General features: G+C 38.8%; 2 protein-coding genes across 3 annotated transcripts; both read right to left on the reverse strand.

The window, feature by feature from the left end:
• Positions 1–18: 18 nt before the first annotated feature.
• LOC122355162 (intracisternal A particle-promoted polypeptide) lies at positions 19–10,096 on the reverse strand. Its single transcript, XM_043253197.1, has 10 exons — positions 9,946–10,096; positions 7,911–8,291; positions 7,062–7,273; positions 6,025–6,244; positions 4,661–4,816; positions 4,235–4,402; positions 3,678–3,815; positions 3,409–3,531; positions 2,292–2,512; positions 19–815 (listed from the first exon to the last, which is right to left on the reverse strand). Exons 2-10 carry the CDS (start codon positions 8,251–8,253, stop codon positions 591–593), a joined length of 1,806 nt encoding a protein of 601 aa, XP_043109132.1. The 5' UTR covers positions 8,254–8,291; positions 9,946–10,096; the 3' UTR covers positions 19–590.
• Positions 10,097–12,713: 2,617 nt separating this feature from the next.
• pik3r3a (phosphoinositide-3-kinase, regulatory subunit 3a (gamma)) lies at positions 12,714–20,071 on the reverse strand. 2 transcript variants are annotated; one of them, XM_043220332.1, is made up of 8 exons: positions 19,664–20,071; positions 18,037–18,124; positions 17,832–17,930; positions 17,221–17,416; positions 17,016–17,138; positions 16,080–16,189; positions 14,839–14,997; positions 12,714–13,800 (listed from the first exon to the last, which is right to left on the reverse strand). In XM_043220332.1, the coding sequence occupies exons 1-8, from the start codon at positions 19,725–19,727 to the stop codon at positions 13,617–13,619; spliced, it is 1,023 nt and encodes a 340-aa protein (XP_043076267.1). In that variant the 5' UTR covers positions 19,728–20,071; the 3' UTR covers positions 12,714–13,616. The 2 variants fall into 2 exon arrangements, with proteins under 2 accessions (XP_043076267.1, XP_043076275.1); XM_043220340.1 differs by lacking the exon at positions 19,664–20,071 and adding an exon at positions 19,476–19,616.
• Between the last annotated feature and the right edge of the window lie 320 nt (positions 20,072–20,391).

Below are 20,391 nucleotides of genomic sequence, written 5' to 3' on the forward strand. Positions count from 1 at the left end.
AAGTCATCGAAGTCAAAATGCAGTGGTAAAACACTTTCTTTTTATTCCAGGAAATAGTCTCTATTAAAGAAATATTAAAGCTCTCCGCTGATTCTAGTACTTGTATTAAATTAACATTTTTAACAACAATCAAGCTTTTTTTTTCACAAGCTTAAGATCATGAGAAACAAACATACAAAGTGCAAAATGTAACAAATCACCGTGAAATGAAAGGCAAATGTGAAACAGGACTCAAAGGAAGCAAGCTGCTGGCTAATATTCACATCAGCAACACTGAGATGATTATGATGATGATGAACTGAGTGGCTTACTGAAGCAGGCCGTGAATCTTCTGGTTGTTTGCTGGTTAGAAGTGCTTTTACACAAATGTTTAAATTGCTCATGATCTCACAGTGTCGCAAGAGTGGTGTAAAAACATAAAAAGACTCACCTTGACACTCACTTCCTAAACAAGCCTCACCAAACACACAGGCTAACATATGAGAGCGATATCCGTGTTCCTCACTCGGTTAAAAAGGATAATAAATTAGACACTGTAAAATCAGTCTGAGCGTGGAGTGATATGTTGCTGGGTGTGAATATGTGGCCTATCAGAGCACAGCTACACCTCCATCACAGCGGCTGGTGATCATGTTGCCGATCTCCGTCCACGTGTCCAGGTGGGGGTCATAGATTTCCACCGAGTCTACAGTGACCGGTGCTGAAAAGTCCCGGCTAGAGGTTCGACCTCCCACTGCGTACAACAAACCATTGACAGCCGCCACTGTTACCCCGGCTCGCGGGACGCCCATCGGTGCCACCTCCACCCACTTCTCCTGAAACAAACAGAATCATGTGCTGCGTTACTAGCAGAGGTCAAAACATGTTACTAGCAGAGGTCAAAACGTGTTACTAGCAGAGGTCAAAACGTGTTACTAGCAGAGGTCAAAACGTGTTACTAGCAGAGGTCAAAAACGTGTTACTAACAGAGGTCAAAACATGTGCTGCGTTACTAGCAGAGGTCAAAACATGTGCTGCGTTACTAGCAGAGGTCAAAACGTGTGCTGCGTTACTAGCAGAGGTCAAAACGTGTGCTGCGTTACTAGCAGAGGTCAAAACGTGTGCTGCGTTACTAGCAGAGGTCAAAACATGTGTTGCGTTACTAGCAGAGGTCAAAACATGTTACTAGCAGAGGTCAAAACATGTGTTGCGTTACTAGCAGAGGTCAAAACGTGTTGCGTTACTAACAGAGGTCAAAAGCGTGCTGCGTTACTAGCAGAGGTCAAAACATGTGCTGCGTTACTAGCAGAGGTCAAAACATGTGCTGCGTTACTAGCAGAGGTCAAAACATGTGCTGTGTTACTAGCAGAGGTCAAAACATGTGTGCTGCGTTACTAGCAGAGGTCAAAACATGTGTTGCGTTACTAGCAGAGGTCAAAACATGTGCTGCGTTACTAGCAGAGGTCAAAACATGTGCTGCGTTACTAGCAGAGGTCAAAACATGTGTTGCGTTACTAGCAGAGGTCAAAACATGTGCTGCGTTACTAGCAGAAGTCAAAACATGTGCTGCGTTACTAGCAGAGGTCAAAACATGTGTTGCGTTACTAGCAGAGGTCAAAACATGTGCTGCGTTACTAGCAGAAGTCAAAACATGTGTTGCGTTACTAGCAGAGGTCAAAACGTGTTACTAGCAGAGGTCAAAACATGTGTTGCGTTACTAGCAGAGGTCAAAACGTGCTGCGTTACTAGCAGAGGTCAAAACCTGTGTGCTGCGTTACTAGCAGAGGTCAAAACATGTGCTGCGTTACTAGCAGAGGTCAAACAATTTTACTAGCAGAGGTCAAAACGTGTGCTGCATTACTAGCAGAGGTCAAAACATGTGTTGCGTTACTAGCAGAGGTCAAAACATGTTACTAGCAGAGGTCAAAACATGTGTGCTAATGTGATAATCAATTAATCTGTTGATTATTTCTTAAAAATCCAAATATGTATTACAATTTCATTATTTAAATTAAAAAAAAAGTTTTAAAGTGCTCCCATTATGGATTTTTGAAAATGAGGTTTTATGCAGTGTGCATTTATATGCTGGCTTCATCTGCTAGCCTGCACAAACTATACATCATCCATAAGGTGTTTACTGAATTTTTAACTTTTAACATGCATTTTACTACATGACAACTTAATGCAAACGTGCATAAAAAAAAGGTCAGTGGAGAAATGCTTAGTTTAAAAACTAACAACAATCAGCTTGTCATTTCCATTATCGATTGCAGGCCTATGTGGATCAGACTTTCTAGGATTCTCATTCTAACCTCTTCCAGGCAGTACTTCTCCACTGTGTCCAATGATCCCAGAGCCTCATTCCAGCCTCCCACAGCGTAGATGCAGTTATTGAGGCTAGCCACACCCACATACGCCCGTCGGGTCACCATGACCGGCAGGGCGCTCCAGCGGCGAGAGATGGGGTCATAAACCTCAGCCGAGCGCAGCTCCGTTCCCTCGTCACTGATGCCACCAATCACGTAGATGAAGCCTGGAACAGATGCTCTTGGTTACTGGTAAACGTGATGGTGTATACTGATTATATACTGACTGCTTATGTGAAAAGTAGGGCTAGGAAACGATTAAGTGTGATTAATAGCTTCCAAAATCAACATTTTTGTTTATGTAATATTTATGGGTGTGTGCACCGTGCATATTTATTATGTATACATAAAATAGTTACATTTATATAGAAGTACATGTAACATATAGAAATATATGCAACATAAACATAGCATATTTTCCTTAAATATATACATGCATGTTTGCATATTTATACAAGATAAACATACACAGTACACACACAAATATCACGTGAACAAAAACTAATTTCGGATGCAATTAATTGCGATTTGCATAAATTAGATGCTCGTAATTAATTACATTTTAAAATGCTTGTAATCGGACTACAGTTACTTTTATATGAGTTGCATAACGTACGCAGACAAAGGTAGCAAATTATTCGTTAATTATTGATTCACTACAATCTATTTTCTCCCTTAAATTCTACACTTTTTTGATTGACTTTATTTTAAAAGGAGTTCAAATAAAATAAATGTAATTTCGCTTTCCATCAACTTACAAACTACATCCTGGTATGATGTTGATAAAGAATGGTATATATTTTCTTATGAACCAGTAATGAAAGAGTAGTTAAAATACATGGTCACACTTTATTTTGATCGTCGACTTTAGGCCTTCTTCTAACTATAAGTAGGTTTATAACTACTTGTCTACTAATTCTCACTCATTTGTAACTACATGGCCAAGTTTCATAGACAGGGCTTAGCCTAAGCCAGGATGAATTAGGACATAAATAAAAACATTTTCGTTTTTGGGTAAGCATTTTCTTTACCACGGTCGGGTTCGCCACGAGGACTTGCGTACCTTGCAGCTCACAGCATCCAAAATAATATCGAGGAACAGCCATGCTCCCGATAACCTCCCATTTATTTTCCTCTGGGTCATATCGTTCCATGGTCTTCCCAATTTCTGAGCCAATCCAGCCACCTGAAACCACAGCCGTTTTCAATCAAGCCTGCCATTTTGAGGCAAAGCGGCATGTCTTGCCCTCAATGTGTGTATTTTCCATGGCGTGCACTGACTGAACGAAACCCAGAAGAGACACAGACACTGCCTAAACCAAATGTGCGTACCAAGTGCGTAAAGAGCTCCGTGACAGGAACAGACTCCAACCCCACAGCGTGGATAGTTCAGAGACGCCACTGCCGCCCACTGCTTGGTCACTGGGTCATACCGCTCTGTGCAGTCGAAGATCATGGAGTCCTTCTCTCCTGTGCAATACAAGACGGCTGTGTTTATTACTGCCTCAACTGTCATTTGAAATGAATAAATAAATGTGCTATACATAGAAATGCAGTGCAGCATTTAGGATGCATTTAGAGCGTAGGTTGCAAAAAAAAAATCCAGATCGATCTACTTCTGGTCTGTTTTCCGTTTTATAACCCAGTACACTGTACACTTGATAATGAATTGCTGGCAACATAATAAATAAATTAAATAATTAATGGCCAATTAATGGGTTTTTCTAATCCACGTTCTCAAGTATAAATGAGAAGTATTACTGATATTACACATGTTTGCCGTTAAAAATAAGTAGGTCCAAGAAGTAGGTCTTTTTGCATGGGTCCTGATATTATGTCGCAACACTACAGAAAATACACCAAAACAAAAAAAAAGCACACACACTCACCCCCAACTACATATATCATGCCTTCCAGGACGGCCACCCCGAGTCCGCTTCGTGCCTGATGCAGGGAAGACACAGTGGTCCAGTACTGACTGAACGAATCAAAGCGCTCGACGCAGCTCAAAGCCCGGCTGTCACTCCATCGGCCGCCCTGCAGACGAGTGTAACCGCCTGAGAGAGAGACAGAGAGACGGTTAAAGAGGGAGAGTTCACCCAAAAACGAAGATCCGGTCATAATTACTAACCTAATGTTGTTCCAAACCCGTAAGACTTTTCGTTCACGCAAATGCATTCAAAAGATCTCAATTTGTGTTATGAAGATGAAGGTCTTATGGATTTGGGACGACATTAAATGACAGAATATTTCTTTTTGGATGGACTATCCCTTTAAGAGTTTCTCTTAAAGCTGCGGCGGTAGTGTTCCCGTACCGATGGCGTAGAGGTACTTGCGGGCTTTTCTCCGGGGCCGGGCCTTGGCCGTCTGCTGAAGGCTGAAAGGTTTGCTCTCTTTAGGGGACTTGTTGACTTCGGTGTACTCTCTCAGAAGGGTCTGCAATGCAACTCGCAAGCTGAAGTCAGAAATACCTGCAGGAGAAAGTCCTGTTACCAACATGTACACGAAACCAAAACTACCATTAGATAAGCCACACTGTAAAATAAACAAGATAGATATACATTCAAATCTATATGAATACATCAAAGTGATCGTTTAATTCTTTTAAATAAATAATATCAAATAATATCAAATTGCAAATTACATTTTTGCTTAACCTGACTAAAATATTTAAAGAGAAAAGGTTCATTAAAATTAGATGTTAGATTGCTAAATTATAATGTTAAATCCTCTATTGATTTATAGACAACTGTTATATATATTTATTGTATTTATGCACTTTGCAATTTCATCAGAAGTAACTGTAATTAAATTAAGAGTAAAAAGTTAAAAGTATTATACTCAACACTGTATAGAGTTTACATAACCTTAAAAAAATTATGAATTATTCTTTTGAATAATCATAGTATATGAATGTAACTATATTATATGAGAATAGTTTTTTTAGAGCATTATTAATAACGTACGTAATCAAGTATTAATTAGTGCAATTTGCCAAAAATCAACAAAAACAGAAAACCTTTATTTGTAGCTTGTCAGACACTATAATATTATATAAATGAAACCTTACGAAACGTAAGACTCAAATTTTACTCTCGATTGAAGAAGACCTGTTCTCAGAATCATTCAAGGAATTTATTTATTTTTTTAAATCGTTAAAGAAAACAATCGTGTATGCATATATATATATCTAAACCCAATTTTGCGATGCCTATATGTGATTCTGGACCACGAACCAGTTTTTTTTAAATCGAGATTTATTCATTTTTTCGAAAAAGCCGAAAGCTGAATAAATAAATGATCTTTCCGCCGACGTACGGTTTGGTTTCCCGAGATGCAACTATTTGAAAATCTGGAATCTGAGGGTCGAAAATAAATCGAAACGCTGAGAAAATCAACTCTAAATGAAGTTTTTTCAATGCATATTACTAAACAAAACTAATACATTTTAATATTAAACTTACCAAATATCTTAATGGAACGAGAATAGAATGATTTTTGGGATAATTTTGACCTACACTATGTATTTTTGTCTACTGCTACAGACTTCAGACAGGTTTTCTCAAAAGAATATTGAATTCACAGAGGGGTTTGTTCTCTCTGAAAATGATAACCCCGTCTGACTAGGTGAACGTTTCTTTCTCTAAAGAGGATAAGCATGACGCAGCCTCCCTCTCACCCTCGATGTACTTGTAGAGTCTCTGAGGAGACAGCAGCGGGAAGCGCACCGGCTCCAGCACCTCCACAACATGCTTCTTTCTGTGAGGCACGTCGTGGTGCAGCCAGTCCATGGCAGCCGTGAACACCTGATACTCGTCTTCGATGCGGAGCTCCTCGCTGCGGAGCAGCTTCACCAGCTGATCTTTAGACAGACTCGAGAACTCTTCTGAGGCACACACCTGACTCCAGACACAGGATGAAGTAAGATCACAAGGCATCCAATCTGAGCCATTCATCCTTTTGCATTTCTCATATCACATGGCTGTATAAGCCCTCGTAAGCTATATACGTGAGCTCTATGAATTTTAAGACCGAAATGTAAGGCTAATGTGGCTAAAGCTATGTTTTCGCTGATGCTGCCTTTGCCTGCTACCGGATCAATCGTAAATAGAAATGTAATAGTTAAAATCTCTAATGAAATGAACGAGAAGCCGACCACTTGAATTTGTAGAGCTCACAATCATAATCTTGTGGGACTTCTAAAGTCAGCTCAAGCTGTCATTATTTTTATTGTGCTGAGCTCCCCGTCTTTGTAATTAATAAAAATTACTTATTATACGGCTTTAAAACCGGGTATGTTTTCTGTAAAGATAACAGGCTTGTACTAATAGTGGAATCTTTAGTTGTACGATGGAGCTTGGGCTCTTTAAGCCCCGCCCTCTTCTGAAAAGGGGCGGAGCACCTGCTCGTTTGCATTTAAAGGGACACACACAAAAACAGCAGGTTTTGACTAATAATCGAAATGATCTGTGGCGCATTTTGAGCTCAAGTAACATATACACATGTACATCTTTTGAAAAAGCGGCATTTAAGGTCACCTTTAAGTTACGAAACTTGCAGGAAGTTTTATTGGTACGAAGACCAATATGTCAAAAGGTCAAGGCAAATTTGATTTCTCACGTCATGATATATTTCATCCCACGAATCAGGGTTAAGAGAAACAAAAACTCAATGCTGGGAACATCTGAAACGGAAAACTTGCGTTAACGAACCCACCTCTAGAAAGTGGACGTGTACGTAGTCTTCAGTGAACTGTAACAGCTCCATGCAGGCGATCTGCTCCAAAAAGCGATAGATGCCCACACAGTTGGATGGGTCCATGTGAGCCCGCAGGAACTCTCCGCATATCTCCACCACCTCACTCAACTGCAGCATGTCTGCGGCCACCATCAGCTCCTGCACGGTGTCCACCGTCACGTCGACAGAGCCTGTCAGGAGCCACAGGCGGGCTTTTTAACATGCTCACCATTCAGACACGGAGAAGAGTTCCAGCTTTTACATTACACTAACGCTGCAAAAATGCATTTTTGTCTTGTTTCTAGTCAAAACATCTACAAATACTTATGCAATGACATGAACCAGATAAGCAAGATATTTAGCCTTCATTAAAATCATCTGACAGCGGGGTGAGTAAAATACTAATTTTAAGAATACTTTACCTAACCCAATGGCAGATAGTTTTACTTGTTGCATTTTATTTAGTTTTACAGAATAATGGAGCTTCACCAGATATTGCAAGCACAGCCTGGAGCATCCACTGGGTGTAAATGATCTAGCTTTTTTAGCTCTAGCTACTTTTTTCGTCTGTTTTGTTCGACGCAACGTTGCCCCCTTCGGCCGCTAAACAGCCTGAGACAAAAGAGCACATCTCAAATCTCTACTGCATTCCCGTTTCTCGAGCAACTCGATGTAAACAGGAAAATGACCTGTCCTCAAGAAGAGGCTTTGTGTGAATAACTGGTTCAGTTACGCCTCAACGTTTAATACGTCTTCTACGGCTGTATACCGCAGTAGCAGTTGATTTATAACTTCCTAAAGTCGACAAACAAACACCACAAAGCATACCAGTGTAAATAAATTCTAGGAGAATTTCAAAGACGCCAGCTTCCACGCCGACGATGCGAACCTCCTCCTCGCGGGCTTCGCTCATGGCTCCAGAGAACAGAGCCGCAAAATACGGGCCGCTGGCGGCCAGCACCAGCTTGTGGACCCCGAACACCCTTCCACCCACGAGCAGACGCACGTCGCAGAAGTCAGACTGCAGGCGCATTTTGTTCATCTGAGCGAGCAGAAGCCCAGCGTGTCGCTCTGAGGAGAAGATCCCGCGATCGCTCGCTGCCCCGGCCCCGGCCCCGGCCTCGGCTCCAGAGCGCTGAGGGGCCGACAGAGACGGACCAGCGGAGGACATGATGATTCCAGCTGGACACCACAACAATGCTCTTTCACCTAACACACAGAAAAACAAACATTTAATACTTCTATAAATGCACTTACTGAGAAGGCCTATTTAATCGCAATTCAGTTCTAAAAAAGATAGCACACAAACAGAACTTCAATGCAAATTAGTTTTTAAGGAAGCAGATCTATTTACATTTTATTATTTGTCGGCGTATTACAAAATTGCTGAACGAAAACTGTTAATCGTCAATACTTATAAAGAATTTTTAACCCCAAAATGGACCATAAAGATTCAAATTTGTCAGGATTTGCATTTCTGCTTAAAAGCTTACATACCCCTGGAAAATTATGCAAGATTTCAATAAAATAATTGGATCATAAGTTATTTTTTTTATTTAGAATTGATTATTTGAATTTATACTAATTAACTAGTTCACAAGTTTACATACCTTTGATTCTTAATGTTTGTTACCTAGATGATCAGTGACTGGTTTTTGTTTTGATTTTGTGATTTAGTTTGTTCTAATCGGTTCAACTGCCGGCTGTTCTTGAGAAAATATTCCATATCGTGCAAATTCTTTACTTTTCCAGCAACCTCTGTATATTAAATCCATTTTGAACCGTCACTGTGTGATGTTGAACAAACGAGGGACAACACAGCTAATACAAGAACTTACTCAAAAGGTGCAAACAATCACTGAGGTACTTTTTTTTCAAACTACTGCCCTTGTAAGACTTTTGTTTTCCAGAAGAAAACCTCTCCAAAGCGTATGCAGCTACAGTGGCGCTCACTCATATCGGCGCCCTTGGTGAACATGAACAAAGGCGGCTGTGGAAACTAATCTGCATTGTTAATCTTTTTTTTTTTCCTTTACTTGGTCCTTCCAACCAACACAAACCTCAAAAACATCACAAAAATGGGTGACTGAGCACAAAACCGAGCTTCTGCTGGTCATTCCAGTCCTCGGACCCTGTGGAAAATGATTGAGGTGAACTGAAGAGAAGAAGCACCATCATGAAGCTGGGAATCTAAAGGGTCTGGAGTGATTCTGGATGAAGGAATGGTCTCTTATCTCTCGTCAGGTGTTTTCTAACCTCGTAAGTCATTATAGGAGATCATTAAGAGCCATGAAACTGGCAAATGGAGGAGCAAAAGGGTGCCAATAATTGTGCCCAATGTGTGAAAAAACCCCAAAACATTTAATTCACGATACTTCCCCCCATTTTGAACTCAACAATAAATGATCTATGATCAACATGATCAACAATGAGGTTAATTTTCACATCCTCCTTTGGTCATATTCACCAAAGCTGTCAACAAAAGCATACGAGCAGAATCGTATTTGTACAAAAATGTGGTGGACGCTTTGTAACGTTGGATGGCGAAATGAAAGGCGTCTGTAAACGCTGTTTGAGCTGTCGTGGTTTGGGCTGCTGCCGTAAACAGACCACAGGAACAACCTGTCGAACCTGCAACCTTTCAGTATCCAGCCGAGGCGTTTATAAGCCACGCCTCAAATAAAGGCAGTTAGCGCGGACCGCAGCGTCTTCTCCTCGTCCCTGTGACAGCGGCTCAACATCTACAAAGCATCCCGGTACAAACCACAACAAACCGTTCGCAATCTCACACGCGTGCCCAATCCAAAAAACAACAACCAACGTGCAAAGCAGACACGATGGCGGCGAGATTTAGCCAACTTACATTTTATTTTGGTTGTTTTCTCTTGTGCATTTATCCAAACGGTCAGGGACGGACGCGCTTCCGCGTTAGCATCGAGTTCTCCCTCATCGACATCTCGGACCTGACAGACCTGACCAATCGATGAGCGGCCGCGAACGTCAACGTTCAGACTAGGTTTAAATGTAAAATATAAAATTAAATATTCAAGCTACATGTAAAAGAGATGAGAGGAAACTTTAAAATGTAACAAAGTATTGAATAAATGTATTTCCCTGCTGCGTATTCCTATATTCCTCGGGAGAGGAGTCGGGATGGCCCTCAAAACAATAGGCCTCAGGGTCAATTTCCTGAAATAGAGATTTATACACCATTTGAAAGCTGAATAAATTACATTTTCTATTGAAGCGTGGTTCAATATTTGGCAAGGATACAGCTATTTAAAAAACTTTTAACTTTTAACGCCTTTAAACTTGTCAAATTAAGCTTTATAGCGATGTGTTTAACGAATCAAAAAATTATGCTTTAATATATTTACAATGGGAAATCTTTACTTAATGTCCTAACGAATTTTGGCGTGAAAGGAAATGGATAATGTCGACTATTGTTGGCTATTGCTACAAATATACCTGTGCTGCTAATTTCTGCGTTTGTGCTCCAGGGTCACATATAACACTGATAAGACCTACATTTTAAGAGCCTGAAGGAGTGCATTTTGGCCATAATACAGAAACAATACTATAGTAATGTGTATAGTATGGGTATAGTGCTTTTGAACCATACTGAAAAACTGCAACATCGTTGGAATAATTAAATTAAAAGAAGAAAAGGTAATCTATTGAATAAATAAGTGAATAAGACTAGGGCCTACAAGGATAAAAAAGCATTTATTTATAATCTAACAGGGTTTCGAATGGTTTTGTGAATGGTTTAGACATAATAACACAGTCAAACGAGCCATGTTAGGAAATGAAGATATGAGAAATAGAATCAACAGTTAAGTATAAGAATATATTTAATCTCTGCTTTGATACATTTCCTGGAAAACAAGAGTCTAATACGTAGAGTTATGAGAGAATTTTCTTTTTTGGTTGAACTATTATTTTAAGTTGTAGCTTGTTGCATAAGTGGAGGTTTGGTGTGACTGAAATGGACGACTGGTTCGACTTGTTCGACTGAATTATAGAGCTGTTCAGCAGGAGCGTCTACTAACAGCCCGATTGTTCGGTGGTTTTTTTTATGATTATGACTGCAGGCACAAAGCACGCAACTGTAATCACAGACATCGGCGCTGAAGGGACAAACAGAGATGAGACAATCACACCCTTCAACATCTCTGAAGGAACTGGCAGATGCTTTACAGACAGCACTACTGACATGAGAAGGTCTCTTAGATCCAGACTGCCAGGAGGTGTCAGTAATGCACTGATCGGAGCCATTTGCTGAATAGGCAACGCTTCCTAACACACATGAGCAATGCTATTTTAAAATGTGCATTTTGTAGCAATAACAAATTGCCATTTACATTATATTGTAAATCATTTATGCTTTAATAACCTTACTTTTGTCACTTAAAGTGCACTTTTTCAATCTGTTGATTAACATACTAAAGCACATGTGTGTTTGGCACAAGTACAAATAGAGACAGAGACCGAAAACGTTTTCATTTTTAAAACGCCTTTTATTTCATTTAAAGATTTTATGCTCTCCTTTAACTGAGACAAGAGGCCGAAGTCTAGCATTTATGAATGATAAGCTGTATACAAACAGTGCTGTCGCTTATTGTTAAAATAATGTTTTGTATTCAAATTTTACTTCAAAAAACAGTTTTTATCTTGTTTTTCTTTTCTTTTTTTATTAAACAGCCAAAAAGCTGAGCATAAAAATATGATATAATAATATATATATATATATATATATATATAAAAATAAAAACATTCTATTTGGTTTCAGATTAGTAATTAAAACCGATATTTTTCAGTATTTCCTTTTTAATAAATTTGCAAAACTGTGATAATACGGCTTCGTCATTAAGAGTCGGCTGCAGATTTCTGTGACAAAAAAAAGTAATTTAAAGCAGTTTAACGCAAGTCAACATAAAATGAAGGGGTATGAAGACTGAACAGACAAAAACTGTTTAGCTCCAACTAATAAATATAACCTTGTTGTAAATGTTTAAGTTAAGTGATATAGTTTAAGTTGTATTCGGTGATATGAATCGTTAGTCTAGATTTGTTTATTAAAGAAAAGCCTCGGTAGGATTCTTACGTCATTACAAACTTCAGCAGTTTTTGTCTGGTATATGGCCGGTACAAGCTGATCTGGGTTTACTCACACCTGCACGCTTGTTACAGGCCGTCCTCGCATGATGTAACGGCTGCTCTTCACACACACACACACACACACGCACGCACAAAGCTTTTAAGCCCATCCATAGTGCTGACGCGGAGAGCGAGGGCTAATCCGAACACCCATCTCACGTCCAACCTGTTACAACGTCCCCCTAATACTACAGACCTCGCTCCTGGACACTCTGTTCTTCTCAACCAGTACTAGGTTATTCTCACCTAGCAGTGCCAGTACTGAACAACATGTCACCCCCCCTCCGTGTGAACGAATAAAAGCATGAACGAACAGAGAGGTCTTTTTTTGAATAAATTCTATTCAGGGTATAAAACCTAAATAGTCATATTAATAATAATAATATAACTAATTGACAAAAACCGCTAGTTAGTTGCAAAGTCACTTCGAGTCAGCAGAATTTGTGAATAAATCAGACGCGCGCTCTTGCATTTATTCAATCATTTTTGCTTTTGTTTATTTTTTAATTTTTTTTTTTCATTTTATAAGAAGCATGCAAGGGAAACCACTGTAGCAAAAAATAAGCTCTGAAAACAAAGGGCGAACGTTCCCTTCGTAGCGTCCGCCGATGACAAACGACAAATAAAAAGAGTCGCTCATCTCAAGAATAAGCAGTTTGGCATCGTGTGCTCGACCACAGACACGTGTATTAAACTTCTTGAAGCCCGTAAGACAGCTGCACCGTGTCCTGGCTTCTCTTACAACAAAAAAAGCATAGTTAAAAAAGGTAAACATTAGGAGTACGGCAGAAACGTAAAATTCAATAAACTGAATTTCCTGCTACTCTGTAACCGATGCAAAATGGATGCTCGTATTCTGACTAAATCTTCAAGCCGTCTTTAAAACGTTATTCATCGATTTTATAAACTAAGACCAGTTTGAGAGAGGTTTCTATCAAACGAATAAACCATGCATCAAAAAAAAAAAAAAAAAAAAAGACGTAAAATCCTTACTTGGGTGCGCAAAAGAGCATCTTGATTTTTAGTTACAAAGCAAGATCTGAAAGTGTGACTGTGTTACATTCACGAAGTACATTTCTAAAATGTTTTGGGCGATGAATGATTTGCGATAAAAGATTATAATCATTCGCCCGCGAAAAAAAAAAAGAAAAGAAAAATTGCTTAAAAGAGCATGAGCGCGTCACAAAACTCATCGTGACGTTTCTGAGTGTCTGTAAACATGTCTACAAAGGGCTCATCAAACACTTGTTCAAGTACTGGAGTATCTTTATGACCACGAGGAATGCTTTGGAAAGTGCAATATACAAAGAAAGTTGAGCTCGTCGCGCGTGTACACTGTCCAGGAGGTAAGAGCGAGCGTCTCCTCGGTTCTGTTCAGTGAGCGGCGTGGACCGGGTACGCCAGCCGCACGTCCAGAGCCTGGTTGTGCTGCGCCAGAGAGGTGTGGTGGTAGTGAACGACCAGGTCCTTCAGAGACTTGTGCAGATCGAAGGGCTCGACGAAGCCGTAGCCGCGCTCCGTGTGTCGAATCACGCAGTGCCTCACCTGACCTCTGACCCTGAGGATGAAGACGAGAGCGGGGTTAGAGAGAGAAACGCCAAAGAACAAAAAGATTAATAAATTAAACCGAAAACAAACATGCAATGCTATAAAACTAAACTGAAATCATCCCAAGGCATTTTCTTTTTTGTTTTTTTTCTATTAAATTATGTGCAATGACCTTCAGAGTTCAAGATTGTTTGCAAAGTATAATTTTTTTTAATCAGAAAAAAAATAAAATTAAAAAAATTAAAATACATATTTATTTATTTCTTTTTAACACACTGCCTCTGAAACATTCAGCTGTCATAAAGTCCAGGTTTTCGATTTTTTTTATATGTTACACATATAACCAGTCTATAAAATATGGACAAAAGTGTAATTTTGCATGGTTATATTTTAAAATGATTTAAATGGTAAAATGGGGAAAAAAAATAAATAAAAAAAATCCATGAATACGGTCCTTTATTGATATCAATATTTTATCAATACAAATATCTAAACATTCTTGAATGAAGATACATTTACTTGAAATGTCAGAAAATGTGTTTTTTTCTGCTAATGAGCTATTAAACTTACTAAAATGTTGAAAAAATAATAATTAAAAAAAAAAACAAAAACGTAATTCATTCATTTCAGTTCTTTTCAAGAGATGGCAAAGAAAACCTGTCTTATTCTGTTGACGTTACAAAACTGGATGACTTTCTTACCTATGTGGAACACAAAAGATGATATTTTGGTAAATGTATTTTTTTTCTGTCTATACACCGGAAGTTAGTGCAAAAACCCCCACAAACATCTGTTTTTTGCAGATTTGATGAATATGAGGTCAAGTAAATGACCGTTTCTTCTCTGGGTGAACTTTCCCTGAAGGTATTCTTATCCTGTTCAATTTAATGAAAACTGTGTTCTTCTACTTCGTTCCGGTCTAAGTGGGTGGTTTTTGCGGAGAAGATGCCGTAGACTCAAAAGATGCGAGGACGTTTCTACCCTGTGCTAATTAGCAAACCAACGGGAACGCCTCGGAGCCATTAACCAGCGCAGAGCGACGACTTACACCACAGAGCAGGCGTAGCAGTCCTTGGTGCTGCTGTTACGGATGAGGAAAGCTCCGGACGGTTTCCCACAGAGAAGCTCCTCTGCCTGTCCTCGGCCGAGATCTCCCACAAACCAGCTCTCCTCCTCCAGCAGCTCCACGCTCTTCTCGCGCTCAGACCTAGAAAACAACGAAACCTCGCGTTTAGATTTCTTTCAGCTCAAGCTGGAGTGGTCCTCTAAACGCCGCTCCTGTCCCTTTGTCTCTGCAGACCTTACAGACCTATTGCATCAGACGGCAGCCAGACGTGTCCCCACTCGCTCCCTTTGACTTCATTAATAAAAACCACTAATTAAAACGCTTCGGAAGACGCCTTTATATTGAGGGGCTTAGAGGAATAAAACTGACTTTTGACATAAATCAGGAAGATTGTAGACGCTTTCAAATCATTCATTGCGATTAACTGCATCCAAATATTTGTTATTTGTATATTTTATTATTATTTATGTAATGTGTGCGTGCAGTGTATATTTATGTATCTATAAATACGCACACACATACAGCATTTGTGGAAATATTTGCATGCATTTACATACATTTATTAATAATTAATAATATTCTGTTAATTTATATAATACACAAATATTTAAGCATAACATTTTTCTGAAACATAATATATACGCACGTGCATGTATATCTACCCATTCATCTCTACACATAAAAACATTTTAATAATAATGTAATTATTTCATAATAAAATACTAATTGTAGAAATGCAATAAATATACAACTATTTATTTAATAATAATTTTTATTTAATAATAAAATACTAATAATTACTGGTGCTTTTAAGTCCGTAGTGGCGCTTCAATTTTTATTTATTCATTTATTTTTTTTTTTAAAAGAAACCTGGTGCCTCTATTAAAAGTCCCTTCACGCAAAACTTTGATTCACTAAGCCTAAACTTTTTAAAAACTGTATATTTCAATTGAGGTTTAATAGTCACATGATTTCATTAAGTGCACAGCCCTGCTTTTTTTGATTAATTAGTTCAAAATATGCCAAACGAGTGATCCCGTAAATGCATCCTTATTGAAGGGGATTATATGGATGGGGTCTCTGTTAACTGCTCAGGAAAGTACCAGCAGCCTCAGAGCATAGTGACTACACTAACTCTCCACGTAATAACATTACCCAACTCCATTCCTCTCTCAGTTCTGCTGTGATTAAGTTAAATGTATAGAGATCACGTGGACACTCACTCTTTCGGCTCACTGTGGAAACCCTGGCAAGGGTTCTCTTGAGAAGAACACTGTTCTTCAGGCATCTCTGTGGCGTCGACGGCCTCGAATGCGTTTCTCCTTTGGATTTCCTGCAAAGCAACAAGGACAGTCTTAGGAAAGCAATGCATCCGTGTGCTCGGTGTACATTCATTTGTCTTGTTTTTAACAATTAGATCAATGAACTAAACCGAAACTGAAAACACTGCCTTTAAAATTAACTAAAAAAAAAAAAAAAGTGTGTGTGTGTGTGTGTGTGTGTGTAAGATTCATAGACGTGTCTGTTGAAGGCGTAAACTGCCCAGGGCCAATCGGAGGAGTTTAAATTATTCATGATAAGCTCTATACTGCTCAAAACAGAGTTTCGTTAAAGCACAAGCTCACTAACTAAGCAGCTTTATACACTTGCAATTATACTGCAACATGAATCAGTGTCGGCTGAATATGCTTAGCTTTAAAACCCTCTGCACTTATAAAAACACTTTTGTTCCTAGTTAGCGGTGGTTAGAAATACACTTATCTGAGGTAAAAACATTTAGCATGTCAAATAAATAGATATATAGAGTTTTAGAAATTATTACTTTTTATTATTTAATTATAAATAATATTTAATTATTATTTTTTTGTTTTACTTTTTTCCTAATCATTACTGTGCTTCATGTAATCAAGTAAAACATTTTTTTTAGCAAAAAACATAACTGTAACATCTTTTTTTCCCATTTAGCATTTTTTATCTCAATGAAACTATATTATATTATTTTGGTAGAAAAAAAAAAAAAAAACTCTCACACATACATAAATATATATTTTTTTTTTCTCAATTATTTAAACTTTATATATACGGAATACAAAAACTAAAACTAATTCAGTTGCGAATTCAAAATGAATACAAAATGAAAACTATTATAATAACCTCACCTGTAATAACGTAGTGCAGGCATCATACAGCTGGTCATACTCGGCCGTCTTCTGAAACAGTCTTAAACATTCATGCAGCTTCTCTCTGGTTGCACTCAAAAACTCTTCCTTCACGGGTAGATCCTGAAAATGCGAAGCTTTTTAAAAGGTGTCCAAAAAAAGCATAAGCAATAGATGCCTTTCTGAGATGCCCTGCGAGACTCACAGGACAGGTATGAAGCGGGTCGCAGTGAGACACGGGATAAGCCAGCGTGACATCCAGAGAGCTGTTGTACTGGACTAAGCTCCGATGCCTGTAGTAAGATATCAGCTCCGGCACCGAGCTGAAGGTCAGAGGCTCGGAGAACCCAAATTTCCCATCCTGGTGCTGGATCCTGATGAGTTTGTTGGCGCCGTTGTTCCTGTGGGGGGTTTCAAGAAGCGCTTTCACACATACAGCCATGACATTTCTCCCTGTGGACATCTATCGCCAACATTTTATATCCCCGCTATTCATCAAGCCGCGAGAGGAACTCAGCAGCGCATTACACTTAAGAAAACTCAACGTTAAGATGCTCCGATAAGCAAGAGGTCAACCGATAAAAAGAAGCAATTATCTATACAGTGCAAAAAAATCCCGAAAATCAATTTTGCATCCAAAAAAAAAAAAAAAATCTTGGATTTTATATATGTATATATATATAACATTATCATTAACCTGAGCAAGTATATTAGCATCAGTTTAATTAGCATGCAAAATGTACTAAATATCTCAGTTTCAGTGACATGTCGGCGCTTACGTGCAGAAAGCAGAAGGATAAAAGTCTCAATCCTTACCTAACGGTTAGCGTATATTCTCCCCGGCGCTTGCAGGAAGCGTTTCGGACCAGGAAAGCCCCGTCCGGCATGCCGTGGAGAATTTCATTCACCTCCTCCCTAACGGTTCGACACAGTGGAGTTTGATTGTAAGCGGGATGAACTGAACAAGCAAGACCAATTCACGAATAAGACTACACACTTTATATTATATTAAAAATCATACCTAGATATGTCAGCCCAGTACCACTCGGCCTCCTGTAATAAATCACTGGGCTCCGTTTCTCTGAGGAGATGATCGTCGCTAGCGATTTCTAAAATGAGAAAATAAAGAAACATTTATATTTTCTGAAAAACATTTACACACCTCTTAAAATTCATTCAAAAAAAGAGCCATTTATAATCAAATATTTAAGATATTTTACACTGAAAACATCAGCATTGACAGGAATATTTTTTTCTGTGTAAAAAAAAAACTAAACATTTTATTCTAAAATGGACACATTTAAACTTTTTTGCACTGAAAGTGCATGAACATATTTGCCTGTCATCTTTGAAAATGTTCATTTTTATTTGTTTATACACAAGCATTCATCATCGTAATACAAAGTGTCTGCATATTTACATTCAGTCATTTAGCAAACACCTTTATCCGAAGTGAATTACATGTGAGGACAATTAAAGCGGTTAAAATCAACTACGATAAAAGAGCAATACGCAGGTGCTAGTGACAAGCTTAATTATACAATAAACAAAAATAAAGCGGATAGAATAGAAAGGAATAAAAGCAAGCTAGTGGCCTTTTTGCATTTTGTTAATTGTATAATAAAAGAAAACAACCAAAATACAAAAAAGATTATCGAAGCTAGCCCTTTTTTTAAGGATACAATTAGAATAGAGAGTGCTAGAGTTAAAAAAATGGAGGATCAACAGGAATAACTGTATTCTAAAATGGATAATTTACATTAGAATAAGCATTATTAACATTTTCACCTTTTAAAATTACATTTATATCAGTTTGTATACACCTGCATCCATCGTCACAATACAAACAATAGTTGAAAACTGTTGAAAAGACAGTAAAGAGAACAAAAAAAGTAATATAACAGGGTAAAACGTCTAAACGTGTATGTTGTGGGGGGGAAAGAAGCGGCGGTCACGACTTCTTTAATGAAAAGCAGATGGGCAGCAGACACAGAAAGTTTTATTCTGGCCTGCTCCAATCATGTAATACTCGAGTAAAACCAGATATGTATGTTTCTATGATGACGCCCGTCCCGAGCTATGAAGTGACAGCTGTGGACGCTCAGGATTTCCCCGGTATTCCCGCTGGCGAGGCTACCGTTTCTACTACGGAGGAGGTTAAGCTTCGTGAATATTTACAATTTAATGTGACGTAGACCGGCGGGCCTCTACGATTGGCTGAACTAAAGACTTTGCGGGACTCGCGAACGCCAATCGAGTCAGGCGATTGGTCGCTCAGGGTCTGTTACCAAGCAACGTCATCATTGCCTAATTAATATTCATAAGCTAGCGCTTCGCCATAGTAGGGTCGCTAGTTCGGTGGCCCGATATTCCTGCTCCGCTGACCTGAATGAACTCAGCGATGACATGTTGAGACATGCAGAACTCAACGAATCAAAAGCCCAAGACTGGTTAACTCACTTTTATATCACACGAACCTACTTTCGCAGATGTTACCTCCGCTGCACACTGAAATGTTATCGTTCCCATGATTGACGCTTGACACTTAGCTTACGTTTGAAGCAGAACAAAGGCAGAGTGACTTAGACAGAATAAACGCAAAATATAAAAAGACGAGACGCGAATAACACAGAAATGAAGTTACATACCAGTGTCAGCTGCGCGGACTCGACTCATTTCGATGTAGGAAAAGGGTTCTGCAGACGATGACATCTTTTCTTCAACAATGGATCGTGTTGCAGAAGTGAATTAAGCCCTTTTAAAAAACGTAAATCGTAACGGCAAACAATTATAAACGACTGTCCCGTTGTTATACCTAAGATAGCGAAGTAAAAACGGTTTAACAATGATAAAAAACGCGAAAAATGCTCGTATTTCTCGTCTTAATCCAAGTGTCCAGTTGTTATCATTTGGCAGCCAGTCACTCAAAATAAAACTTAGCAATGCAGCTTATAATCGTCGTCCAGAATAACTAACATGATCTTCACCTTCATAACAAAATGTACCTATCTAAATATCCAAATGAACTGCGTGCCGTGACTAAATCAAACTCTTATAAGGTTTGGGACGATTTAAGTGTCTGAGGACGATACCATTGAGCTAACGTTACACGGGGGGGAACTTTAAACAGGATGTCGTTGTGTTGTTGTTATTATTACTTTGCCGATATTATACCCCGCCTTTGCTTTAATTAGAAACTTGGGTGTAATATATTTTATACATTGTGGCTTAATTATATGCACTTATTTAAAGCCACTCTTGTGTCGATGCTAGGAGTTTTCACCCCCTCTCGCAGCAATTATGCTACGGTCCGTTTTTGTCCTGCATTGTGCCGTTGGTACTTTTCTGGAACAACTTGTTTAAAGTCGTAATTCCG

The sequence above is a fragment of the Puntigrus tetrazona genome, chromosome 2, assembly GCF_018831695.1.
Source record: "Puntigrus tetrazona isolate hp1 chromosome 2, ASM1883169v1, whole genome shotgun sequence".
NCBI classification, from domain to species: domain Eukaryota; kingdom Metazoa; phylum Chordata; class Actinopteri; order Cypriniformes; family Cyprinidae; genus Puntigrus; species Puntigrus tetrazona.

Coding starts and splice junctions, on each gene's coding strand:
- LOC122355162 (XM_043253197.1), bottom strand. CDS start 8,253: ATGTCCTCCGCTGGTCCGTCTCTGTCGGCCCCTCAGCGCTCTGGAGCC. Junction 6,245..7,061: donor TACACGTCCACTTTCTAGAG/GTGGGTTCGTTA, acceptor GTCTGGAGTCAG/GTGTGTGCCTCAGAAGAGTT. Junction 816..2,291: donor AGAAGTACTGCCTGGAAGAG/GTTAGAATGAGA, acceptor TGTTTGTTTCAG/GAGAAGTGGGTGGAGGTGGC.
- pik3r3a (XM_043220332.1), bottom strand. CDS start 19,727: ATGTCATCGTCTGCAGAACCCTTTTCCTACATCGAAATGAGTCGAGTC. Junction 18,125..19,663: donor AGTCCGCGCAGCTGACACTG/GTATGTAACTTC, acceptor TTCTCATTTTAG/AAATCGCTAGCGACGATCAT. Junction 14,998..16,079: donor TTCCACAGTGAGCCGAAAGA/GTGAGTGTCCAC, acceptor GTTGTTTTCTAG/GTCTGAGCGCGAGAAGAGCG.